Below are 21,384 nucleotides of genomic sequence, written 5' to 3' on the forward strand. Positions count from 1 at the left end.
AAAATCCTACAAATTTATTATACAGCCACATTATGAATAGAACAATCCTTTGTACATTTAAGCATTTGTAAATTGTTTGAAGATTAAATATGTTCCATCAATAAAGTTACACACAAATAGCTGCAAAAGCAGCAATTTTTAGTTTCACAACCAGGAGAATAAGTGCACCGTAAAACCAAATAAGGAATAATTTTTGTATATTGTGTATATTCTGTATAAGTATTTTTCTGCTCTGTGGTGTAGGGAGTATCTTTGTTTAGAAATTTAACTGAATGTCATATTCATGGCCCAAATATGAAAACAGCTGTTGAGATGATGCTCTACACTTTTATCTGGAGAAATAGACTTGTGGCTTCAGATACCATACTATGTGGATGGTATGTGTAGCCCCTTCTTCATGCATGTATTTACTGCATACAGTTATATGTATGTGTTTCAACATGTTTTCAACATTTCGCTTATATCACCTTTAAGAAATCTGTTATTCTTTCTAAAGCAATGTTCAACTCTTTCTTAGAAGGAGACTATATTCCAGTTGGGGCCAGGCTCCAATCAGGGTCTTTGTGTTGTAATTTTACAGCTGTGTGTGAAACTGGCACATGGTGTTTTGTGGGGATAATATTGTAAGGTTATGAGGGACAAACATTTTCAAAGATGATGTACAATCTAAGGATTCAGTCAAGAAACTATGTGCAGTTGCTATAGTAGAGTGATCATTATCATGTCCTTGTGGATATCAGGAACAAGCCTGTGGCAAAAGTAATGTACAATAAAACATGTTTATGGTTAAAGAATGACTGATGATAATGCTACAATGGTCTGTAGGTTTCCAGTGACTAATAGATAGAAGTACACTAACAGTAGTCAAACAATTGCTTTGTCCAGTTGATATATAGGTCAGTAATAACAACATTGTATGTCGAAAGTGGATCCATTACATTACAAATTTTATCTGTCCATAGTCACATTAATACACAAGAAAAATTCAAAAGAAATCCCTAAATATATCTTTGTGTCATTGTGTTGAACAGCTAAATAAAGTCATCAGTTTACAAAACCTGGCACTCCCAGACAGTCAGCCTTTCAATGAATGCCTTGATAGACAATGTTCTTGTTTAGAATATGAAAAACATAACCTTCTTTCTGTGTTGATATTGTTAAAGGACGTTCAGTTCTGAAAGTGATCTCTGCATGGATATCACAACAAAGAGTCCAGGTTCTGTAGTGCATCTGCTCAGGCCACACTAATCACAACATATTACAACATTGAGTTTACAGGTATCAAGCTTGTACATGTTTGTATATATGCTGTCATACATTGTAGTACAAGTGAAGCAAGGAGTCCTGAGATATTTCCAATCATGGCATTGTGGTTTTGCCAGTCAACAGAGTAAAGAGGCAGAGTTGTTCTCACAGAAAATATCCAACACTTTCTTGCAAGGTCAAGCCTGGCTGTTGTCATGGTACTCCAACACATCCCTGTTTGATGTTTGTTCAGTAACAGCAGAGCACTTTGTACGTGAGGTTATATTAATACGTTCCCTTGTCAGGTGTCAGCGGTAAGATGTACCAGGTTAGTTTGGCTTTGGGAACATGTCCATCTCATCTCCTGTATCCAGGGATGGACACAAGGATGTACTGTTAAATTCACTCAGAGATGTGCATCAGAAGAAAGTTTCATGCTTTTCATTATTCCAACTCCTGCCTTCTGACACCAAAAATCATTTTCTACTATCTTGTTCAGAAAGGTTTCAGTGTCATCAGCTGTTGTCATATGTTCAATAACTCAACCTTCAGTCTTTTCATGACTTTAAAGCTGTTCTATGCCTTTCCCACAGAGAGACACAGATCCTGTATCACAGTGCCAAGTTGGCCCACTTGAGGCCATGGGAAAACAGCTGAATCTGCACAACTGTTAGGGCACATTGAGACACTGTGCTTTTGTACTTTATTGCTACAATACATATCAGAAAAGTATAAAATGTTTATTTAAGAGAAAAGTGAAGAGGTTAGAAAATGTAGGTGAAAGATATATTTTAAGAATACAAAAGTGTTTCTAGTCTGTTACACATCGTGTTACAGTATTACACTATATCCTGTTGTAGGAATACAAAAGTGTTTCTAGTCCGTTACACATCATGTTACAGTATTACAATATATCCTATTGTAGGAATACAAAAGTGTTTCTAGTCCGTTACACATCGTGTTACAGTATTACACTATATCCTATTGTAGGAATACAAAAGTGTTTCTAGTCCGTTACACATCATGTTACAGTATTACACTATATCCTATTGAAGGAATACAAAAGTGTTTCTAGTCCGTTACACATCATGTTACAGTATTACACTATATCCTATTGTAGGAATACAAAAGTGTTTCTAGTGTGTTACACATCGTGTTACAGTATTACACTATATCCTATTGTAGGAATAATCTGCTGCCATGGACATATTATTCCAGATCTGTATGTTATCCAGGAAGCAGAAAGTTGATGCTGAACATGTGTGTGTGATTCTGGCTGTAGTTTGCCACAGTGTCATCCTCATATTTTCCAGAGGAAGGTTGGAAGAAACGTTATGATGAGAGTCGAGACCTGTGCATCCACGGGCGTAACTGCCGACATCGCCGAGTTTGCAATGGTACAGTTACTGTATGGATCTGAAAATGCAAACATGAAATGTCATTATGATTATTTCACTGATACAACAAAGAAGATAATGTATAGTCAAACTGTTTGGGGTTGGTTCAGTATTCCTACAGTTTGCCAACATTTTCTTTTGTTTTGTCAGTGAAGAAATGTACATTTAGACAGCATAAATAGTAGTGCTGAAAGGGTCTTTGTTGGCATGGGTACTACGGATGTGTACCCCAGGTATGTTTCAGTAAACAGAAATGTACCCTAGAGAAAATCGGAATATAGAAACGTACATTAAAACAAGTCCATACAATGTTGTGCTGTTTTCTTGATTGGAACTGTCATACTGATGTATTAGATGCATTTGATTGTGTTATATTAAGACACGGGCATACACAGTAACGAATATTTTGCAATGCACAATACCACTTGCAATCAGTTGAATGGGAACTACATACAATTTTGGTTAGGGGTTGGACTTGTTTCCGTTTAGGTTACCTAGGTACGCTTCTGTATTTTGACTTTGTTTAGGGTGCATATCTGTAGTACCTGTGCCGACAACGACTCCTTCAGCTATAGTAGTCTCTGCTACATACATTCATTACTACATGTTGTGTTTATGCATTGTTTTTTGAAGCACTTTTGAAGCACTGCTGAACGTTTGGTATGGATATTCTATGTTATAGATTCATGTCCCCAAAATAAGCCTTTATGTTACGTGGGATATCATACATTACATTCCATGTTTTGCATGCGTTTAAACTCACTTGTGCATCACCTACATCACCACTGATGTAGACAATGATGAGCATCATTATCTACATCAGTAATTACATCTGTACCCTCTTCCACGCACATGTACACACACACTCATCAACAGAACACATGTATACCCGCGTCAGCACTGACACTCATACCTGTAACCACACCCACACCCACACCCACACCCACACCCACACCAACACCCACACCCACACACCCATGACACTCACACTCACTCTCACCCTTCTAGCCATGAGGATGTCTTGGAATCTCCCATTATATAATCTATAGAAATGTCATCAGAATTCTCATGTGTATGCTTAGATCCATCCCTACATTCAATTGCTGTAGTCAAACACCACTCGACCAGAGGATCGTAAGGCTGCCATTTATTTCTTACATTGTACCACAGTAGATATTGGTTTTAATGAAGGCAATGATCTGTAAACTACATTCTCATTGATCATTGTACTGTTGTGGTACTTACTAATCTAAACCTCCTGAATGTTTCAGTTGGAAGTAGAACATATCCACTTCACCTTCTTTGTGGGAACATTGTGACACTAATGTCAGTGTTGGAAACTACAATCAACAAGTTTTCCCTGAAACTTGGGTTGAGGTAAGCACCAAGTAGACTATCGGTGATGTGTCTACACAAGAGAAGACTATCGGTGATGTGTTGTGAGTGGACACTAGAGTGGACTATCGGTGATGTGTTGTGTGTGGACACTAGATTAGACTATCGGTTATTTGTTGTGAGTGGACAGAAGGGTAGACTATCGGTGATGTGTTGTGAGTGGACACTAGAGTAGACTATCGGTGATGTGGTGTCAGTGGACAGAAGGGTAGACTACCAGGGATGTGGCTTGAGTGGACACTAGAGTAGACTATCGGTGATGTGGTGTGAGTGGACAGAAGGGTAGACTACCAGGGATGTGGTGTGAGTGGACACTAGAGTAGACTGTCGGTGATGTGTTGTGAGTGGACACTAGGGTAGACTATCGGTGATGTGTTGTGAGTGGACACTAGAGTAGACTATCGGTGATGTGTTGTGAGTGGGCACCAGAGTAGACTATCCGTGATGTGGTGTGAGTGGACAGAAGGGTAGACTACCAGGGATGTGGTGTGAGTGGACACTAGAGTAGACTATCGGTGATGTGTTGTGAGTGGACACTAGAGTGGACTATCGGTGATGTGTTCTGAGTGCACACTAGAGTAGACTTTTGGTGATGTGTTGTGAGTGGACACTAGCGTAGACTATCGGTGATGTGTTGTGAGTGGACAGAAGGGTAGACTACCAGGGATGTGGTGTGAGTGGACACTAGAGTAGACTATCGGTGATGTGTTGTGAGTGGACACTACAGTGGACTATCGCTGATGTGTTCTGAGTGCACACTAGAGTAGACTACGAGGGATGTGTTGTGAGTGGACACTAGAGTGGACTATCGGTGATGTGTTCTCAGTGCACACTAGAGTAGACTTTTGGTGATGTGTTGTGAGTGGACACTAGCGTAGACTATCGGTGATGTGTTGTGAGTGGACACTAGGGTAGACTACCAGGGATCTGGTCTGAGTGGACACTAGAGTAGACTATCGGTGATGTGTTGTGAGTGGACACTACAGTGGACTATCGGTGATGTGTTGTGAGTGCACACTAGAGTAGACTACGAGGGATGTGTTGTGAGTAAACACTAGAGTAGACTATCGGTGATGTGGTGTGAGTGGACAGTAGGGTAGACTACCAGGGATGTGGTGTGAGTGGACACTAGAGTAGACTATCGGTGATGTGTTGTGAGTGGACACTAGAGTAGACTATCGGTGATGTGTTGTGAGTGGACACTAGAGTAGACTATCGGTGATGTGTTGTGAGTGGACACTAGAGTAGACTATCGGTGATGTGTTGTGAGTGGACACCAGAGTAGACTATCGGTGATGTGTTGTGAGTGGACAGAAGGGTAGACTACCAGGGATGTGGTGTGAGTGGACACTAGAGTGGACTATCGGTGATTTGTTCTGAGTGCACACTAGAGTAGACTTTTGGTTATGTGTTGTGAGTGGACACTAGAGTAGACTATCGGTGATGTGTTGTGAGTGGACAGAAGGGTAGACTACCAGGGATGTGTTGTGAGTGGACACTAGAGTAGACTATCGGTGATGTGTTGTGAGTGTACACTAGAGTAGACTATCGGTGATGTGTTGTGAGTGGACACTAGAGTAGACTATCGGTGATGTGTTGTGAGTGGACACTAGGGTAGACTACCAGGGATCTGGTCTGAGTGGACACTAGAGTAGACTATCGGTGATGTGTTGTGAGTGGACACTACAGTGGACTATCGGTGATGTGTTGTGAGTGCACACTAGAGTAGACTACGAGGGATGTGTTGTGAGTGGACACTAGAGTAGACTATCGGTGATGTGGTGTGAGTGGACAGAAGGGTAGACTACCAGGGATGTGGTGTGAGTGGACACTAGAGTAGACTATTGGTGATGTGTTGTGAGTGGACACTAGAGTAGACTATCGGTGATGTGTTGTGAGTGGAAACTAGAGTAGACTATCGGTGATGTGTTGTGAGTGGACAGAAGAGTAGACTACCAGGGATGTGGCTTGAGTGGACACTAGAGTAGACTATCGGTGATGTGGTGTGAGTGGACAGAAGGGTAGACTACCAGGGATGTGGTGTGAGTGGACACTAGAGTAGACTATTGGTGATGTGTTGTGAGTGTACACTAGAGTAGACTATCGGTGATGTGTTGTGAGTGGACACTAGAGTAGACTATCAGTGATGTGGTGTGAGTGGACACTGGAGTAGACTATCGGTGATGTGTTGTGAGTGGACACTAGGGTAGACTACCAGGGATCTGGTCTGAGTGGACACTAGAGTAGACTATCGGTGATGTGTTGTGAGTGGACAGAAGGGTAGACTACCAGGGATGTGTTGTGAGTGGACACTAGAGTAGACTATCGGTGATGTGTTGTGAGTGTACACTAGAGTAGACTATCGGTGATGTGTTGTGAGTTGACACTAGAGTAGACTATCGGTGATGTGTTGTGAGTGGACACTAGGGTAGACTACCAGGGATCTGGTCTGAGTGGACACTAGAGTAGACTATCGGTGATGTGTTGTGAGTGGACACTACAGTGGACTATCGGTGATGTGTTGTGAGTGCACACTAGAGTAGACTACTGAGGGATGTGTTGTGAGTGGACACTAGAGTAGACTGATGTGGTGTGAGTGGACAGAAGGGTGACTACCAGGGATCTGGTCTGAGGACACTAGAGTGGACAGAAGGAGTAGACAGAAGGGTAGACCAGGGATGTGTTGTGAGTGGACACTAGAGTAGACTATCGGTGATGTGTGTGAGTGAGTGGACACTGATGTGTTGTGAGACTAGATCGGTGATGTGTTGTGAGTGGAACCAGGGACTGGTAGGACACTAGTAGACTATCGGTGATGTGTTGTGAGGAGTGGACAGAAGAGTAGACTACCAGAGGACGAGTGATGTGTTGTGAGTGGACACTAGAGTAGACTATCGGTGATGTGGTGTGAGTGGACAGAAGGGTAGACTACCAGGGATGTGGTGTGAGTGGACACTAGAGTAGACTATTGGTGATGTGTTGTGTTGTGAGTGTACACTAGAGTAGACTATCGGTGATGATGTGGACAGAAGAGTGTGAGTGGACACTGGAGTAGAGGGTAGACTATCGGTGATGTGTTGTGAGTGGACACTAGGGTAGACTACCAGGGATCTGGTCTACCAGGGAGTGGACACTAGAGTAGACTATCGGTGATGTGTTCTGAGTGCACACTAGAGTAGACTACGAGGGATGTGTTGTGAGTGGACACTAGAGTAGACTATCGGTGATGTGGTGTGAGTGGACAGAAGGGTAGACTACCAGGGATGTGGTGTGAGTGGACACTAGAGTAGACTATCGGTGATGTGTTGTGAGTGGACAGAAGGGTAGACTACGAGGGATGTGTTGTGAGTGGACACTAGAGTAGACTATCTGTGATGTGTTGTGAGTGGACAGAAGGGTAGACTATCGGTGATGTGTTGTGAGTGCACACTGGAGTAAACTATCGGTGATGTGTTGTGAGTGGACACTAGAGTAGACTATCGGTGATGTGGTGTGAGTGGACGGAAGGGTAGACTACCAGGGATGTGGTGTGAGTGGATACTACAGTGGACTATCGGTGATGTGTTGTGAGTGGACAAAAGGGTAGACTATCGGTGATGTGTTGTGAGTGGACACTAGAATAGACTATCGGTGAAGTGGTGTGAGTGGACACTAGAGTAGACTATCGGTGATGTGTTGTGAGTGGACACAAGAGTAGACTATCGGTGATATGTTGTGAGTGGACACTAGGGTAGACTACCAGGGATCTGGTCTGAGTGGACACTAGAGTAGACTATCGGTGATGTGTTGTGAGTGGACACTACAGTGGACTATCGGTGATGTGTTGTGAGTGCACACTAGAGTAGACTACGAGGGATGTGTTGTGAGTGGACACTAGAGTAGACTATCGGTGATGTGGTGTGAGTGGACAGAAGGGTAGACTACCAGGGATGTGGTGTGAATGGACACTAGAGTAGACTGTTGGTGATGTGTTGTGAGTGGACACTAGAATAGACTATTGGTGATGTGTTGTGAGTGGACACTAGAGTAGACTATTGGTGATGTGGTGTGAGTGGACACTGGAGTAGACTATCGGTGATGTGTTGTGAGTGGACACTAGGGTAGACTACCAGGGATCTGGTCTGAGTGGACACTAGAGTAGACTATCGGTGATGTGTTCTGAGTGCTTACTAGAGTAGACTACGAGGGATGTGTTGTGAGTGGACACTAGAGTAGACTATCGGTGATGTGGTGTGAGTGGACAGAAGGGTAGACTACCAGGGATGTGGTGTGAGTGGACACTAGAGTAGACTATCGGTGATGTGTTGTGAGTGGACAGAAGGGTAGACTACGAGGGATGTGTTGTGAGTGGACACTAGAGTAGACTATCTGTGATGTGTTGTGAGTGGACAGAAGGGTAGACTATCGGTGATGTGTTGTGAGTGCACACTGGAGTAAACTATCGGTGATGTGTTGTGAGTGGACACTAGAGTAGACTATCGGTGATGTGGTGTGAGTGGACGGAAGGGTAGACTACCAGGGATGTGGTGTGAGTGGATACTACAGTGGACGATCGGTGATGTGTTGTGAGTGGACAAAAGGGTAGACTATCGGTGATGTGTTGTGAGTGGACACTAGAATAGACTATCGGTGAAGTCGTGTGAGTGGACACTAGAGTAGACTATCGGTGATGTGTTGTGAGTGGACACAAGAGTAGACTATCGGTGATGTGGTGTGAGTGGACACTAGGGTAGACTACCAGGGATCTGGTCTGAGTGGACACTAGAGTAGACTATCGGTGATGTGTTGTGAGTGGACACTACAGTGGACTATCGGTGATGTGTTGTGAGTGCACACTAGAGTAGACTACGAGGGATGTGTTGTGAGTGGACACTAGAGTAGACTATCGGTGATGTGTTGTGAGTGGACAGAAGGGTAGACTACCAGGGATGTGGTGTGAGTGGACACTAGAGTAGACTATCGGTGATGTGTTGTGAGTGGACACTAGAGTAGACTATCGGTGATGTGTTGTGAGTGGAAACTAGAGTAGACTATCGGTGATGTGTCGTGAGTGGACAGAAGAGTAGACTACCAGGGATGTGGCTTGAGTGGACACTAGAGTAGACTATCGGTGATGTGGTGTGAGTGGACAGAAGGGTAGACTACCAGGGATGTGGTGTGAGTGGACACTAGAGTAGACTGTTGGTGATGTGTTGTGAAAGTACACTAGAGTAGACTATCGGTGATGTGTTGTGAGTGGACACTAGAGTAGACTATCGGTGATGTGGTGTGAGTGGACACTGGAGTAGACTATCGGTGATGTGTTGTGAGTGGACACTAGGGTAGACTACCAGGGATCTGGTCTAAATGGACACTAGAGTAGACTATCGGTGATGTGGTGTGAGTGGACACTGGAGTAGACTATCGGTGATGTGTTGTGAGTGGACACTAGGGTAGACTACCAGGGATCTGGTCTAAATGGACACTAGAGTAGACTATCGGTGATGTGTTCTGAGTGCACACTAGAGTAGACTGCTAGGGATGTGTTGTGAGTGGACACTAGAGTAGACTATCGGTGATGTGGTGTGAGTGGACAGAAGGGTAGACTACCAGGGATGTGTTGTGAGTGGACACTAGAGTAGACTATCGGTGATGTGGTGTGAGTGGACACTAGAGTAGACTATCGGTGATGTGTTGTGAGTGGACACTAGGGTAGACTACCAGGGATCTGGTCTGAGTGGACACTAGAGTAGACTATCGGTGATGTGTTCTGAGTGCACACTAGAGTAGACTACGAGGGATGTGTTGTGAGTGGACACTAGAGTAGACTATCGGTGATGTGTTGTGAGTGGACACTAGAGTAGACTATCGATGATGTGTTGTGAGTGGACAGAAGGGTAGACTACCAGGGATGTGTTGTGAGTGGACACTAGAGTAGACTATCTGTGATGTGTTGTGAGTGGACACTAGAGTAAAGTCTTCGGTATTGTGTTGTAAGTGGACACTAGAGTAAAATTTTCGGTGAGTGGACAGAAGGGTAGACTATCGGTGATGTGTTGTGAGTGCACACTGGAGTAAACTATCAGTGATGTGTTGTGAGTGGACAAAAGGGTAGACTATCGGTGATGTGTTGTGAGTGGACACTAGAATAGACTATCGGTGAAGTGGTGTGTGTGGACACTAGAGTAGACTATCGGTGATGTGTTGTGAGTGGTCACTAGAATAGACTATCGGTGAAGTGGTGTGAGTGGACACTAGAGTAGACTATCGGTGATGTGGTGTGAGTGGAGACTAGAGTTAACTTTCGGTGATGTGTTGTGAGTGGACACTAGAGTAGACGATCGGTGATGTGTTGTGAGTGGACACTAAAGTAGACTATCGGTGATGTGTTGTGAGTGGACACTAGAGTAAAATCTTCGGTATTGTGTTGTAAGTGGACACTAGAGTAAAATTTTCGGTGAGTGGACAGAAGGGTAGACTACCAGGGATGTGTTATGAGTGGACACTAGAGTATACTATCGGTGATGTGTTGTGAGTGGACAGAAGGGTAGACTACCAGGGATGTGTTGTGAGTGGACACTAGAGTAGAGTTTTGGTGATGTGTTGTGAGTGGACACTAGAGTAGACAATCGGTGATGTGTTGTGAGTGGACAGAAGGGTAGACTATCGGTGATGTGGTGTGAGTGGACACTAGAGTAGACTATCGGTGATGTGTTGTGAGTGGACACTAGGTTAGACTACCAGGGATCTGGTCTGAGTGGACACTAGAGTAGACTATCGGTGATGTGTTGTGAGTGGACACTACAGTGGACTATCAGTGATGTGTTGTGAGTGCACACTAGAGTAGACTACGAGGGATGTGTTGTGAGTGGACACTAGAGTAGACTATCAGTGATGTGGTGTGAGTGGACACTAGAGTAGACTATCAGTGATGTGTTGTGAGTGGACACTAGAGTAGACTATCGGTGATGTGTTGTGAGTGGACACTAGGTTAGACTACCAGGGATCTGGTCTGAGTGGACACTAGAGTAGACTATCGGTGATGTGTTGTGAGTGGACACTAGAGTAGGCTATCGGTGATGTGGTGTGAGTGGACACTGGAGTAGACTATCGGTGATGTGTTGTGAGTGGACACTGGAGTAGACTATCGGTGATGTCTTCTGAGTGCACACTAGAGTAGACTACGAGGGATGTGTTGTGAGTTGACACTAGAGTAGACTATCGGTGATGTGGTGTGAGTGGACAGAAGGGTAGACTATCAGGGATGTGGTGTGAGTGGTCACTAGAGTAGACTATCGGTGATGTGTTGTGATTGAACAGAAGGGTAGACTGCCAGTGGATGTGTTGTGAGTGGACAGTAGGTTACATGACTTGCAGCATTCTGATACTTGAAACTTAATTGACTGTTTTTCCAGTAAATATGACACACATCTGCGAGTTGTACGTGTGGAATTGGACAATGGGGAGAGACTAGTTGGAATAAGATACCCCGAAGTCCTTATACCGGAAGTACAGAGGTCACTGACGGAACAACACGTTTTCATGCAGCAAAACGCACAAGGCATGGTATGAAATAGACTATTCTTAAATTTATGAAATCTATTCTTCAGTCAGAAAACTTTGATGTTCAGAAACATTTGATTATAGTAACAATTGGTGGAGAAAATAGACAGTTAGTTTTGCTTTAACATTTTATGTGTTTTTGTGTTTTTGACAAGATATACCTGACTGGTTTCAAGTCATTATGCCTTTAATTATCAATGCCCATGCTTGTTGTAAGAGGCGGGCAACAGGATCAGCTGGTCAGGCTCCCAGACTTTGTTTGACACATGTCATCATATCACAGCTGCGTAGGTTGATGTTAATGCTGTTGATCACTGGATTGTCTGCTCCAGACTTGATTGTTTACAGACTGCTGCCATATAGCTGGAATTTTTATGAGTGTGGCGTTAAACAACCAACTAACAAACCTTTAATTACAACAAGTCATTAAATATGATGGCTGTCTCTACATGACAACACACTATTAAGCCATTGTCACTTGAACTGTTTTGTTATGATTAATTAAATTCTTACAAACAAATGTCTCTCTAACACTTGATTGCCTTTTTTTTAAATATTGTTTGTGAATCAACTGGTTGACCTGAATAAAAAAAACATGAAGATCAAGGATTGTGTTGTCTTTTTTCCTAGTGGTCCACCAAAAGCTATCCATGTGAGGTATCTCCCTAATCGCAAGCACTGGAAAACCTCATAATTTCTGCTGTGGCTCATAATTTTGCATGTGTTCACTTGTTCTCAGAAAGAGATTCCACTTTCTTCTAAGGTTTGACTATTTATCACAGGTTTGAAGGAACTAAATCATAGCTGCTTTCCTGTCAGGCACCAAATACTTTACTGCCTACTATCCACGCATGATCCACATAATGACTGCTGGGAATGCATTTCCTCATCATGTTCATTTGTATCTTGATGTCAAACTTGTCAGACACTTTCACCTGAAGTCCTTCCAAAAATTGTGATGGTCATGAAAAAGAGGTCCTCCCAGTCCAATCTGTTATAAATATATCTGTCAATTCTTTGGAGAAGTGTCATTCAGGGATCTTATTAAAGGACTGACTGACAGGATATCTGTCCTATCTGAGGAGAATGATAACGACCACACTGGATTGCCCCCACCTTAGAAACCACGCTCAGAGGTTAAAGTCAGAGTCCAGGGCACCATCAATAACCATCAGCTAAGGAATAGCTTATGATGTTTTGGATGAGGAGGAATTTACTTCTGAAAAACAGTGACCAGAAGCACCTTTAATTTTATCCGAACTATTAGTAAGCTTTTGCAATTATGCTTTCAGGCCAAGATGATTAAGTAACCCAACCTCCTGGGATGGAATTTACTTCAAGGGAAAAACACTTCTGCTACTGATAATAAAGATTTACCGAAAAAGTCATCTTCTATGACTATGAAACTCCAAGGCTTTGCAGTGAAAATTCCAGAGCATCTATCTATCAAAGAAGGTGTCACATCAGCAATAGTTCAGCCATATCCAAGAAGGTATAGTCCGGAGGAGGATTCTCTCTACAAATGAGGCTCATGTTGCTGAAGGCCCCTCAATTGTCATTATGGAGATTTCTGTTGACACAAGCCAAATGCTACCTGTTTACCTAAATATTATGGTAAAGGCAGTTTACAACTCTTAAGACTCGACCCTTACCTTCACCAACTCAGGTCTTCAATCCCGTCAGAGTATTGGAATATGCCCTTGTCAGATAAACTATTCAACGGCAGATGGAAAATTACGGCCAAAAGGCAAGAAGTCCCTACAGAAATGGCCTGACTGCTCTGGCACTTCTCCACATTCAGCTCCTTGCAAATCGATTCAGGACTTGCCCAAAAGCTTTACCATGCAGATGCCAAAGTTTCCTATGTGTGTGTCTCCAGGTCCAGTGGAAGGTAATCTATCAACGTATACAGAAAATTGGGCCATTATCACGATGAACAGTGGATCCTTTGAGTCATCAGGGAAGGATATTGCGTTCAGTTTGACAAGAGGACCCAGACTACGCTCAGTAGGACATCGATATCTACTCAGTTTCCAAGAAGGAATCATCTGAGCTCAGCATGATCATAGACCTGAAGATACTAAACAGGGAATACATGAGACAACCTCCCAAGTTATGCATGGAGTCTATTACAGATCATCTCCACAAGGGACTCTGTGATCTCCATTGATCTGCAAACTACTTACCTCCATATACAGATTCATCCTTCTTCACAGTGGTCAATGGAATTCAAAATTCCAATTCACAGTTCTCCAGTTTGGAATATTGATAGCTCCCTTCAAAATTTATCACAGCCATGGTCCTGGCGTATCAACATCCACAGCGTATAAGGATTAACTGCCACTTGGACAGCTTCCAGTCTCAAACCTCAGAGGAGCCAGTTTTGAAGACTCTCGATATCTGCTAACTTTCTTCACAAATTTGGGTCTTGTCATACATCCAGAGAAGTCAGAACTCTAAATCAAGGAAGTGCAGAAGTACATATGAGCTATTTCCAACACCCACCTTGGAATAGTGTATCCTCAAGAGGATTGGTATCATGAGGTTTGCTCCCATATTGCAGAGTATCAGCACACACATCATACACGCAGTTAATGGATGTCGCTGCTTGGAGCCCTTACGTGTATGCAGGATCTAACAGCCACAGAGGCCGTCAGCTTCTCAGGTACTTCCAGGATTGGATCAACCAGCATCAGGGGACACAGCTATTGTTGAAGGACCCTCGATGGTGGAGAATACCCAACAATGTTATGTTGGGACTCCAATCCTGATGTCTGAACTAGATTGTCACTTCACTACAGATGTGTCTCTGACAGGATGGTTGCTAATCTGGACAACATGACAACATCAGTGACAGGATTTAATTCATTCAGGCATATAATTCTGATATTCTCATCTAGTGAACTATACTAAACCAGATGTGATCATAGTGACAACATCAGATTTACAGTTAACCAGAAGTGACCAGAAGGTCCACTAATTTTTTAATATTCAGCAGCAAGAACTAGTATCAAGTGTTGACAATACAACCAAACACAGGTCTGTTTATCTTATCTGTTAACACTTAGTCACTATCATTTCTAGCTGTCTTCTTTGCTAGTGTTGTGGGTTCTCTGGGCCTTTTGTGGGATTTGGCAGTCAAGTATTAGAGGGACGTATTCATAAGAATTTTGAACATCTGTGATAATAATTCTTAGCATACTACCTCTGACACTTGACCTTACACCTAAGATACTCTTGGGAAAATTATGAGGTTTTCCTGCATTTCTGCAAGGGGAGATACCTGGATAGCATTTGGTGGACCACAAGGAAGAAAGACAACACAATACTTGGACTTCAACATGTTTTATTCAAGTCAACCTGTGCATTCGCAAAGAAGTTTCAGGCAAAAACGCAATCAAGTGTTAGATACGTAAGAATAAAAAGAATTATGGCAAAATAGTTAAACGGTGTACTGTTATGCAGTCATCATATCGTCTATGCTAATTGAAGGCATTCCGGCATGTTAAGACTTGAAACGAGTTGGCTATATCTTGGCAGAGACAAGTAGTTTTCTAAGAATTCTAATCATTCTTGATAATGTTCAAATTTTATTGTATCTAAATTGGCTGATGTTGAGGCGTTTCAGCAATGCAATACCTCCTTCATGAGTGGCTGAAATGTATGTCTTTATCATAATATATGTTAAGGACACGGTTGATCTAGGAAGCAGAATATGTTTAAGTCATGTCTGTAAGAACCATACCTGTTCTAAAGGCTTCACAAAAGGTGGAAACATGGGAGTTATGTATGACTGTGGAGCTCCTCCAACATTTTGCTGACATGTTGTAATATATCTTACCAAATATTAATGTATTGACTTGTACCAACCACAAACAAATTGCATGATGTGGCAGTAAACAGATCAAGATTGCTGATATGGTGAAAGGCAATATCTTCTATTATTTCAAACAGTGGACACATGGCCTCTATGGTCATCATCTTAGGAACTCAATAGTTTGTACTGCAGTAAAATTTACTTGGAATATCTAAAGAAAATAACAGAGATATTGTGATAAAAGCCGAGGAGAGATAATTTTATTTGCATAATTTAAAAATTCTGAAATTCCCTGGGTTCACAAGTGTCTGGAAAAACTCGAGTGTAAACCTGCCATTCAACAACATTTTTACACAACTGATCTCATCTCTTAAAACAGAAAATAGTATGGCCTCCAGGAGAGGGTACTGTTCAGATTACTTTGGAAGAGGTTAGAGTTTCCAATAAAGGAGGTAATCCTCAATATCTTCGCATTTACTCTTGAAATGATTTTGTATACTTTTTCAATATTAAAAGGTTGGGAGAAAATTAAGTGACACAGTCACTTTTTTATACATAAGCATCCTGCTTGAGATCATACTGGCCGTATGATGGAAATTGCCCACACTGATGACTTGGATGTGTTGTGAAATTGATTAGAATCTGGCATAATTACATTCATCAAGGTCACGAAGACCGCTTTGATAAAAATGACACTTTACTCACAAAAACGTTCATGAGATTTAAAGCATTCTGTTGGAACTTTACATTTGTAACGCACCACCTGTGCTTCACAATGTTCATCAGGATCATAACTTTCTTGATTGGATAGACAAGAGAAATGGGACTTTCTGTGCAAAGTTGTACTGAAACAGATATTCTAAACTGAATGTGAGGTGAGGTGAAATTGGGTTCAATGTCATGCTTGAGAGTATTTCACTCATATGAGGACGTGCATGCGTATGTGTATGTGCGGCTGCTTGTACTAACCCAGGGTTAAGCTGGTTTTATAGTGCTAGCCCACTGAGATACCATGCCGCAGTGAATACCACACTCAGACACATTATACTGACTCAGAGACGACCAGTCCTTGTTGTACCCATTAATGCTGAGCGCCAGGCAGGGACCAACAAGTACCATATTTTAACGTCTTTTCGTATGACGCGGTCGGGCATCAAACCCGCGACCTTCTGCTCTCCGGACAGAAGCTCTAACCACTACACCACGGCGGCGGTCAAACTGAAAGTGATGTCTTTAAACCGTGTCAGTTGGTATTATTTCATTGCTAAATTAGTAAGATTCATGAGAGTTCCAGGTTCAAAGTCATGTGTTTTATTGGACGGGGCCTTTTTGCAAACACTTGTTAACTCCAGACATACATATTTTGATATTTCTAACATTTGTTTTAATTTATTGTTTTTTTAGGCTTTAGTTTTGAATGTATGAGGACCATTGAGAACATAAGCTGCATTGATCTTGGTCTGTTTTCTTATGTCTATGTTAAGTCTCGTCACTCTTTCTACTTGCAGAACCTTTCTGCTAGTCCAAGCCAGTTGACTACACCCAATGCTAAGGAAGATTCAACAAAACAGTTCAAAATCATCAGGGAAGATGTTACTCCAGTTGTGCCCAAATGTTTTGCCAGGGCAACTAACCCACCTGTAACCCTTAAAAACTTCTTCAAACCAGTTTCGAGGTTCTGTAGCGAAGACTGTGCTTCTTCAGTGTCATCACATAACTCTGAAGAGCCAGAAAATGGCTCAACTAACATCAGTGATAAGGCCAATGAAACCAAGGTCAGAAAGACACAGGGCAAATTACAAGAGAAAGTCGAAGTTGGTTTTGAAATAGAAGAAAATAATCTTGGCACTAATCCAAATGGTGTGCAACCCTCTGCCCTCATTTCCAAACCAAGAATCCAAAAAGAATGCAGATCACAGAAACGGTTGTCATGTGGAAGCAGTACACAGCCAGCCAAACGCTCCAAGCAAGTGTCATTGTTTTCATCATTTGCTAAACAGACCAGGTTGAAGGATGACAAGAGTGAAATTACTTGTCCAATTTGTGGCAGGTATTTTCCAACAGAAACTGCAAATGAGACCATAAACCAGCATGTAGATAACTGCCTTATAGACTAAAATATTGTCCTCTAGACAAACCTTTGGACACATATTTCTTCAGTGTTTTTAAGCAGTTACTTTATCTTTACATACATTGTTTGTTATATTAAGTGCTCTGGCCCAAAACATAGACTGTAAAGTATCCTTGTGGGCTTAGTACTGGTCAAGATTCCTTGCAGACTGGTCTAGGAGTGGCCAGGGCTCTTCTTATGGCAAATATTCATGTTTGTCAAATTGCAGGATCTATCAATTTGACTTGTAATGCCTACCACATTTATATAATCATCATACAATAGATTTAGCGAAGAAAATAAATGTCAGAATTTTGCTACAGTTTTGTGTAATTTTAGCTCACCCACCTAAATGATAATTGAGCATTGGGGCTGTGAAAAATATTGTCAACATTAGACAATTTCAGCTGTATGACATGAATCAAAGGGGCAGTCTTAAGTTGCTGGTTGTTGATGTAAAAATCTGAACAAGCGTGTTTCTGAATCTAGTGGAGTAATTTGCCTCATATTTTTTACATTTAAAGAAAATTTACACTCTGAAAGTAAACCATATCATAAAACTGATTGGAGGCAAACAAGGAACCCACTTACACATGTCAAGTCTTACAGAGGTACAGATAAGCTGCGTATGTGCATAAATTACACAAACATTTGTGTCAAAACTCAATTCCTATTAAGTCTATTGCGTACAAGTATGGTTCAAATACTCAATAGATTTGATATTACATGCATACAAACAAAAATAGATAAAATAACTGAGGTATACTGAGAGTTTCTATTTCAGCACCTGGACTCGGCAACTTGCAGTCTTTCTTGTCGTTTCTCATCAAATATATAATAACAAACATGTAAACCAACATTTAAACTATAATATATTTTTATAATTAATGGAAAATGGCAAAATACCCAATTGCGTTTGAGTGAAGTGGGTAGAGTTTATTTGGTTACTCAAAGGAAAATAAGGATGAACACAAGTGAGTACATAACTCAATGACCCAAAAGGTCTTATCACCAAATAATGTGGTTATTTCAGTTTTCTTTATCATTCTGTCAATTATTATTTCTATTCTTACAATAGAACATACAAACAGCTTTGTTCCTAATATGTTCTAATATCCAGCACTACTAAACTTGTCATGGTAAACAAATCTCGTCTCAAATGACACCTCAAATGTGTTGCATCTTGTAACAATGTGTTATGGTACTGTACCTTCTCACTAGTTACTGGGGCAGTGAGGTAGCCTAGTGGTTAAAGCGTTGGCTCGTCACGCTGAAGACAAAGGTTCGATTCTCCACATGGGTACAATGTGTGAAGCCCATTACTGGTGTTCCCCTCCATGATATTGCTAAAAGTGGCATAAGTACTCACTCAATCTCACAAATTATTAATTGATTGAGAGATCCAACAAAGGTATATGCCCTTGTGTATGGTGTTACTGTTGACAGACAAAACAAGGCATCATATCTGCACATGCCACACAGTTCAAACTTGTTGACTATTTCCCAGCATCATGATTCAAGATATTTGACTTTCTTTGAATATGCAGTATGCATATGTGAAAAGTGAAGACATAAAGATTTAGTCTTATCTGTGTGTCTGACTGTGAGTTATCTCATTTTCATTGGCAGTCCTTGTGTGCATGATAATGTTTAAACGACATCCACAAAATCAATAAGGCATTTAATCAGGTTCAAGTGTTATTCATTTTGTAATAATGATAATGTAATTCATTTGTATAGCGCTTATTTCTAATGAAGCACTGAATTATTACCCCCGGACAACCCAAGCTGCCTGTGAGGTACTAGAAGGTTAATGGTCACATGACTTATCCCATCGGGTACCCATTTTCTGCAGGGTGAACAGAGCCAATTTTGAACAAACTCACTTGCCTAAGGTGAGACCACATGTATCACATTTGCTTTGTTGTGCGTCAGGACTGAAGTCCTAGAAACTCACAGGAGTCAAACTGCCAAACACAGTCAGCCATACAAGGACTCCGAGCTCAACATGGCTTAACTTCAACTGATTCGTGACATGAGCTCTATGCAAAGGACCACATACCACCACAAATTGATATATGATATGAAATTACGAAGCATTTGTTTCTCCTCATTATTTTGGCAAAAATGAATTGGGATATCTGTGCATGATGAGTGCAACTCTTGTTAAGTGGCGTATTGTTTTAGACCACATTGAAAATCATGTTTTATACAGATTATTAACATATTCAGTGTGTCATCATTGGTGGGAACAAGCATGTGGCCTTTCAAGAATAGTCCTTGTGTGGAGCTACTCAAAGGGTGTGGTTATGAAAACTAATTTAAAGGATAAGTTGGAGGAGGTGTAGGTGTGGGTTATACAAAGCCCTCAAAGTGTAAGAATAGGAGTACAGATTCCAGAGGTTTGGGTTATGCCCCACCATTAGTAAAGAAATGAATGTACAGATTGTGAAGGTGAGGTTTATACCAGACTGTCATAGCATGAAACACATGTACAAGATGTGGAGGCTGTGGCAACATTCCCTCAAACAAGTGTACTGTGTACTGTGGTTTATCTACTAGCTTTAGAAAGATGCCCATGAATGTTTTGCATCATTAAGGGACACTTACATGGTATGACAAAACAAAGATGGTCAACACCTTGATCCTTGATTGGGCTGTGTAATCCACAGGTCAGTACAAAAGTATGCATTTAAAGTATCAAGACATCTTTCTTTGAAACTATTGCATGATTTTATTATGGTCATCTGTGTATTGGAAATTAGCTCAGCAAAGAGTCTGATGTTACAAGAAGCCAATTACAATTTTTATTTACAAGAATAGAATAACATGGTGTGGCCACATAGAGTCGGTACAACCCTCTTGGCTGAGGGCCAGATCTAACCTGCCTTGGAGAGTCTAAACCCTATTGCCTAAACATTTTCTAACTAAACACAAAAGTACGTAATTAAGCACCCCTATATTTTTGCAAGGATATATTTTCAACATGTACATGAAACTTCTCGCGGTGACTACGATGTTCCTTTGACTCATATAAAAAAAAAAAAGGATTTGAATCCATGTTGGTTTTATGATGATAATTGCTCGTTTTAAAAAAAACACGATGTTCATACAAAGCCATGTCTGTACAAGTATGGCTCTGGAATGTTTAATGTTGAATTTATTGGTGAATGCGAACATTCAAAATGTCATTTTGCATGTCTTACACGATTCAAGGTGAATACCGAGTGTAACCTCCATGTGACTGTATGACAGCCAGCACTCTTCTCCTCAACCCCCCTGTCAGCCTCCTGATCCACTGAAGGGACAGTTTGCGCTATTCCCTGTGTAAAGCAGCTTCCAATTGGGCAATGTTCTGTACAAGAGGATCCCTTTGTTGCACAGGACGACCAGTCACGACCCAGATATGTTCCAAAGTGTTAAGATCGGGGCTCATTCAATTGTGAGATATGTCAGGGGGTGCTTAAGTTCTTTGTGTATATTTATAGTATGACCAGAAATTATTGAGAATTTTAGTATGTTTAATTGGATTTCTAGTATAAACAACCTTGACCAGCTATCAAGTGCTTGGTTTCATTCAAGAGAGACAACTCCGTTAATCCTTTTTCATTAGTTTGTGAAGTTATCCCCCTTTGTTTACTTGCTGGCAGACGACATTTTCAGTGATCTTCAGTATGGATGATTTAGAGAAGAGGAAGTTGATTTTTAGAGTATTATAACAAGGACATCAGATCAGCTAAAGTGATTTCAAGTAGAACAGGCATTCCTTTGTCCACTGTTTATCGCGTTTTGAAATATATTGCAAATGGATATGGCATTGAGCACCAGGGAGGCGCAGATAGGCTCCGAAAATTGACTGTCGGTGACAGGAGGCGGCT

At 41.5% G+C, this 21,384-nt stretch overlaps 1 protein-coding gene across 1 annotated transcript in view; it reads left to right on the plus strand.

The window, feature by feature from the left end:
* LOC124286827 (protein FORGETTER 1-like) overlaps window positions 1–17,823 on the plus strand; it is a 327,576-nt gene extending 309,753 nt beyond the window's left edge. Inside the window, 4 exon segments of the mRNA XM_046723267.1 lie at window positions 2,559–2,642; window positions 3,914–4,019; window positions 11,432–11,582; window positions 16,905–17,823. Of these exon segments, the coding sequence (XP_046579223.1) occupies window positions 2,559–2,642; window positions 3,914–4,019; window positions 11,432–11,582; window positions 16,905–17,513 (950 nt within the window). The 3' untranslated portion in view covers window positions 17,514–17,823.
* The last annotated feature ends 3,561 nt before the right edge of the window (window positions 17,824–21,384 follow it).

The sequence above is a fragment of the Haliotis rubra genome, unplaced genomic scaffold, assembly GCF_003918875.1.
Source record: "Haliotis rubra isolate DU_JTF1 unplaced genomic scaffold, ASM391887v1 Scf392, whole genome shotgun sequence".
NCBI lineage: Eukaryota > Metazoa > Mollusca > Gastropoda > Lepetellida > Haliotidae > Haliotis > Haliotis rubra.